The sequence below is a fragment of the Plasmodium cynomolgi genome, chromosome 2 (genome assembly GCF_000321355.1).
Source record: "Plasmodium cynomolgi strain B DNA, chromosome 2, whole genome shotgun sequence".
NCBI classification, from domain to species: Eukaryota; Apicomplexa; class Aconoidasida; order Haemosporida; family Plasmodiidae; genus Plasmodium; species Plasmodium cynomolgi.
In genome coordinates, this window is record NC_020395.1 from 561,268 (window position 1) to 568,082 (window position 6,815).

A 6,815-nucleotide genomic window follows, 5' to 3' on the forward strand; every position below is an offset into this window, starting at 1 on the left:
TAGAGATTGCAAATTTACACAATTGTTTTTATGTACAGTATCATATTTGCGAACGGAACACATAAGTAGGGGTAAATCGAATTGGTGGGGAAATTTCGTAAACTTGTCCCCCCCCCTTTTTTTTTTTTTTTTTTTTGTTACATTTATGCAACTTTTGTTCTGCACCTGACCCCTTGGAAAACTGCTCTCATCATCCGTATGGTCATGCCGATGCCTTGGATAGGATCCCCAAAAAAAGAAAGAAAAGAAAAGCGCGACACACCATCTATGACACAGGACCCACATAACAGAATAGTGTAGGAGGTATTCCCAGCAGCAAATACATGTGTAAGCATATACTTATGCATACATATGATCATACGCACGTGTGTTCACGGAAGTTAGCGGGACGGAAAGATGAAACATAAGTACCATGTGCTGATTTATAGAAAGAAGAAAACACATTTGAGGTTAGATGTGCTGCTGTTCTTCTTCTACGCCGTTTTTCTCCACTTGTTTTTGAAAAATGAGAAATTTCAAGCGAAGCCGAGTGATTATGAGTACTTAGAGAAATTGCAAAATGAGGTGGAAGAGGCAGTTATGTTTGGCCTCCACGGGGAGGAGGAGCAGCAGCAAACCTTCGGCGAGCTCAAAGTGGGGGCGAGTGAAAGGAAAGACAGTAGCGAGTCGATAAATGGGAGGGGAAATGCAAATGGGGAACACAGCGCAAATGAGGAACACAGTTCAAAGGGAGAACAAAAAGGATCCAACAGAAAGGGAAAGGAAAACACATTCAAGCCGATCATAATAGGAAAGTACAATATGATCTACCTGTTCTACAGCAGCGAGTTTGTTTGTTTACTTTTATTTATTTTTGTCCACCTGCTAACTTTTCTCCTATCGCAGTGGAACTTGAGCGTTAACTTAGTGGTTTCCTTCAGTCGCCTAAACAGCAGCGATAAGGACAAGTACCTGTACAACGTGCAGTACCAATGTACACATGTGTATATTAAGCCACTCGTTAAGCGAAGTGACAAGTCAGCAGTAAACAGCAAGGAGAGGTTTAACACGGATTACAATTTGTACAAGCCCAAATCAGAGTTAGTTCCATTGAAAAGGGGAAAAAATTATATATTTTTTTTTTACAAACAGAAAAAATATATTTTCAATTACGAAACGTTGGATTTCGAATCAGTAAAACATTTTGACAATTTTAATTTGTCCTTTTATCAAAAGTGGAAGGGACTCATAGAATGTCAAATGGGGGGTCTCTACGACGATGAAAACACCAGCACAACATTGCAAGGGATAGAAGAAAATGTAAAAAGCATACAGAAGAGGGGAGGCAATGTGCACATCCTTTTTTGCCAACTGGATGGTTTATATCTAGATAATGGTGGAAAAAGCGGAATGACCCAACTGTCACAGAGGAACAAAGGGGGGAATAACCCATCTGAGAAAGAGATAGAAAATATTTATGATTACACTAGGAAGGGAAGGGAAAGAGAGAAAGGGACAAAGATTCTACACTTCATTGAAGGGAGCACCACGATAGAAAGATCTATTCAGGGTGATGAACTAAAAAGAAAAAACAGAGTGCATCCCACCCAAGGGAAAAGTAAACAAAATGGAGATAAAACAGACCCTTTTCTTTCGTATTATAAAAAGAGCAACTTTGAAATTCCCTATGACATTTTTGTACATAACAATTTGGACAAGTATGGAGAAAATATATACGACATTCCTTCTCCCTGTTTTAAGAAGCTACTTTATGAGGCCATGTTATCCCCATTTTTTATATTTCAATTTTTTAGCATCCTTCTGTGGATGCTAGATAGCTATTGGTACTTTGGTATTTTTTCCATTTTCATATTAGTGATGCTGGAGGGTCAACTGATTAACAAACGAATAAGAGAATTTAATTTGATAAATAGTATGAAAGTCCCTGCTCAAAATTTATATGTGTATCGAAATTTGCAGTGGAAAATTATCAAGTCTAACATGCTACTTCCTGGGGATATATACATTTTATCGAATGAGACTAGTGGTGGGGATAATGTGTGTACCTGCGAGACGTTGCTGTTGGAGGGGGTTTGCATTACGGATGAGTCGATCCTTACTGGGGAGTCCATACCTTTGATTAAGGCAGCTATTGATAAGACGGAAGAGGAGGAATACGTTGAGCAGGATGTCAGTGATAATGATACCTGCGGTGATTGGGGAGGAGAAGGAGACTCCATGGGGGGGGTATCACCCATAGAAGGAACTAAAGGAAGTTCCATTTTTACAAACAAAATTGACATAAAGAATAAACACAAAAAACATGTGGTGTATGCCGGGTCCAACATTTTACTAACAAAAAATGAAAATGATCAATTTAATAATATGAAGCTACCCATTAGTGGGTGTATAGGCATTGTTCTGAAAAATGGATTCACCACCTATCAGGGAAAATTAGTGAGGACGATCATTAATACATCGGAGAAGGTGAACTCGTCAAGCATAGATTCGATTATCTTCCTTTTCATCCTTCTCTTATTTTCATTATCGTCATGCGCGTACGTAGTTTACACTGTATTACAAGCGACTCACGAGAGAAATTTATACAAACTGCTTCTGTCCGTTTCGCACATAATCACTGCAGTCATCCCACCAGAGTTTCCGATAACCTTATCATTAGGAGTCACCATTTCGATAGTCTATCTGTATAACTTAAAGATCTACTGCACGGAACCGTTTAGGTTACCATTTTCTGGAAAATCGAATATATGCGCTTTTGACAAGACGGGAACTCTGACGGAGGACAATATGATAATTTTGGGTCTCTTCGGGTTTGACGAAAACACGGAGAAGATAAACGAAATTAACGAGTCGATTATTAGCAAGCAGAAGGTGCCCTTCCTTTCCGTGGCAGTTATCGCGGGATGTCATTCGATATGCACCGTTAACAATAAGCTGCTAGGGGACCCCCTGGAAAAGAATTCCTTCCAAAGGTTGAAATGCATGATGAAGAGTTTGGACAAAACGTACGTTTATACAAATAATTGTCAGAATGCGGCAACTGCGACCCCAACTGCGAATGGGCAGGGCAGCGGAGAAAAGGGGGGGAAATCCTTGGGCATGTTTTCGAAGAAGGTACCCAACACGACAGCTAGCGAAAAGAAAAGCCCATGTGTGGAGAATTTTCAAATTTATAAGAGGTTCTTCTTCTCATCAGAGTTACAAAGAATGACGTGCATCATTTTGCACGAAGGGTATGAGGGAGACTGGTATGGGGAAGAGTACGAAGAGGCCGCGGAATCCGCTACATGTGTGGGCAGTTCTAACGGGGAGAAAAGTCCGTGTAGTGAAAATGTGGCAACGCTAGAAGGCTTAAAAAAGAAGAAAAAAAAAATGACAGTAGCAAAAACGAACCGGTTAAACAGTACCTTGCGGTTAGTAAGGGATCCCCAGAAATGATGAAAAAATTTTTAAAAAAAATCCCCCCAAATTATGACCAAGTGTTGAATAGCTTATCGATTAAGGGGTACCGTGTGATATGTCTAGCAGCGAATGTGTTGGACAGCAAAGTAGTTTCCAAAAATGTTAAAAGGGAAGACATAGAGAAGGACTTACATTTCTGTGGCTTCCTCACTTTCATATGCCCAATCAAAGCGGCCACCCCGAGTTACATCCTTGATATTAAGCAGGCGGGAATTAAAAACGTGATGATAACAGGGGATAATGCGTTGACTGCATGTCAAGTTTCGCAGGATGTTAACATTGTCCCGTCTATAAAGATTAAGGACATACTAATTTTAAAGCTCAGGGAAGATTACGCCGTACATGGGAAGAGGATGCTCGCATGTGGGAAGGCCACATCGACCAGTTTGACAAACGAGGGAAACACATTTAGCGTTTGCGAGCGTGAAAGGGCAATCGAGCTGATACGAAATCTCCCCCTGCAGAACAAATCCCAACAGAATGCAGCTGAGAAACTAATCAAAATGATGAAGGAGAAAAAAAACGTGAGCAATGTGCTATACTTTATCAATAGGGAAAATAAAAAAATGCTGCCCTTTATAGAATGTGAGGAGTACATAAAATTGTGCGAAGAACTTTTTACCCTGTGCATTACAGGAGATATAATCGAATATTTTCTGAGCAGTTATCAGAACGACTTGGCTATATTTGACGAGCTGATAAAAAGAGTGCTAATATTTTGTAGAGTGTCTCCAAAGAATAAAGAAATAATTATAAAAACGTTGAACAAGTTAGGGAACATAACCATTATGTGTGGCGACGGGACGAATGACATGGCGGCGTTGAAGGCGGCACACGTTGGGGTGTCCCTACTGAGCATAAAAATAAGTTACAAAAGTGGTAGGCCAGATGGTGGCGGTGCGAATATGGCTACACAGTTTAATGGAGGACGCACGAACGCGCTCGTGGGTGGTCCCCATGTGGGCGCCTACCCCGGCGATTTCAACGCAGGGGCAGCCAGGAACTATGAGCAGCGGTTGCGAACTGCCTACGACAACTTAAACGCACAGTACAATGCGACGTCTGCAAGTGGAGGAAGTAACGTGGCAAATGCCAAGTATTACGAACAAATGAAATTATACAATGAGAGAAAAAGGCAATTGGAACATATGATGCAATCGATGGACGACTCCTTACCACTAATCAAGTTGGGAGAAGCAAGCATAGCATCTCCATTTACATACAAAGGAGACGACATAAAATGCGTGAAGGAAATTATTTGCTGTGGAAGGTGTGCCTTATCAAAGGTTATAATGATGTACAAGCTGATGATTATAAATTCTCTCATAACCGCCTTTTCTGTTTCCATTTTGACCCTTGACGGGGTAAAGTTAAGTGACGCGCAGACGACAGTTATTTCGCTACTGTACACATCCCTCATCGTTTTAATTTCCAAAACAGCTCCTTTAAAAAATATATCGAATTATTCGCCACCCAATTCGTTATTCAACATTAGCGTTATGAGTTCTTTGATCTCTCAAGTATTTATCCATTTTTCTATCCTAATTTATGGATGGAAATTGGCTTGTTCCTACAGACAGCCTGATTATATTCCAGACTTGAAAGGAGACTTCTCCCCAAATCTGGTGAACACGTGTATATATTACCTCATTTATTGCATCAACTTATCTATTTTTTCCTGTAATTATGAAGGGTTACCCTTCATGACCCCCATTCACAAGAATAAAGAGATCGTGTACATTTTTGCTGTAAATTTTATTTTCCTGTTTGCTCTCGTTATGAATATAGTTCCCTACTTGAATTACTTCTTCTCCCTTGTCTCCTTTCCAAATGCGCACATGCAGTTTCTGTTTTTGTTTTTAATGATTTTGGATATTGTTGCGCCGTACCTTATTTGCAGCTTCATCAGGCGCGTCAGGCTCTACGCGTTCGAGCGTTTCAGAGTCAGTTTGTAGCGCGGAGGAATCGGCAAAGAGGGGAGAGGCGCGTGTGAAATGCGATGGCGCATGCCCTTCAGTATTTTTTTTTTCCCCCCTTTTTTTTACTTTTTTTTTACTTTTTTTTTACTTTTTTTATACTTTTTTTTTACTTTCTTTTTCATTTCTCCCCCCCCTTTTTTTCCTTTTTTTCTCCCCCTTTTTTCGACATCCTCACTGGTTGCATTCCGTGCGAGTCCATATTCCTGGGGGGGGAATAACACGCGAGGGTCCCTTGCTGTGAAATTTGTTACACCACATGCTGCACCTTTATTTGGGCGCCCACCAGTTGGGGTAACCAACCGCCTAGTTACCCCATATAACTGCCCTTTCACCCGCACCACTTGCGTATTTTGGAGCCGTAGACGCGGTAGGGCCTTTTGCACGCTGCTGACCCAGCGCGAACAGGTTATACAAATACACAAAAAAAAGGAGAAAAAAACTCCATAAATTGTTAACATGTTAAATTCTTTGTGCAAATGTTACGTGCTAGATAGGACGGTTATTCCATTTGGAAGTGGGCGAACCGCATATGGGGCCCTTTTCCCATTTGTAATAGATGAGCACTCATGGGGATAACCCCCCGTAGATACTCCACTGAGCAGGTATACCATTACGGTGTTACCTTTACCGTGCAGCTAAGTTTCTCGCATCAGGCGCTGCCAATTCTGTGGTACCAACATGTGCAGAAGACGTGTGTGAGCTACCTTACCAGGGGGTGGTGATGTAATATTTTCCCCTTTTTAACAAGCGTGTTTTTTTTTAAAAGGCCATTTTGTTCATTCGAACGGGTTTACGCACACTTGCACGTGCACACCTACATATAGAGCGGGAGAGACTCATTTGGCATCACTCTTTCGTGAAAAAAAATGCCTGCGCAACCATTCGACGTACTTGCGAAGGTTCCGAAGAAGTTATGCATTTTTTCCGTAAGGGCTCACTTAGAATTGTAGCCCTGTTTGGCGAACATTTGTGTGGAAAAAGAAGCGATCTGTGTTTTACTTTTTTTTTTATTTTTTTTTTCTTTTAATTATGCATCACTTACCCACAGTTTGATGGCGAAAGTAAGATACATGTTAGGGCAAAAGGATCTTTTCCAAAGTTCGGCCGGGGTGGAAGAATTTCACCCTTCGCGAATTGTTATATGGGGAAGTGTACCAGAGCAGTGCGCGCGGGCAAATTGTGAAGTGACGTAATTCTTTCGTTCTGGAAAAGAGAAAATTGTGTAACGAGTGGAAAATGAGATTTTCGCAAAAAGGGAGAAGAGAAATTACAGAAAAGTGAAAATTATGGGGTTGCTTTTGCTTCTTTTTTTTCCTTTTTTTTTTTTTTTTTACTTTTTTTTTCCTTTTTTTTTTTCCTTTTTTTCCTTTTTTT

The 6,815-nt window shown here is 40.7% G+C and overlaps 1 protein-coding gene across 1 annotated transcript; it reads left to right on the plus strand.

The window, feature by feature from the left end:
• Nucleotides 1-396: 396 nt before the first annotated feature.
• PCYB_022270 (cation-transporting ATPase) lies at nucleotides 397-3,417 on the plus strand (the record flags this gene model as incomplete). Its single annotated transcript, XM_004220576.1, has 1 exon — nucleotides 397-3,417. A coding segment is annotated over one exon (3,021 nt), but the record flags the coding sequence as incomplete, so codon positions are not given.
• Nucleotides 3,418-6,815: the final 3,398 nt, after the last annotated feature.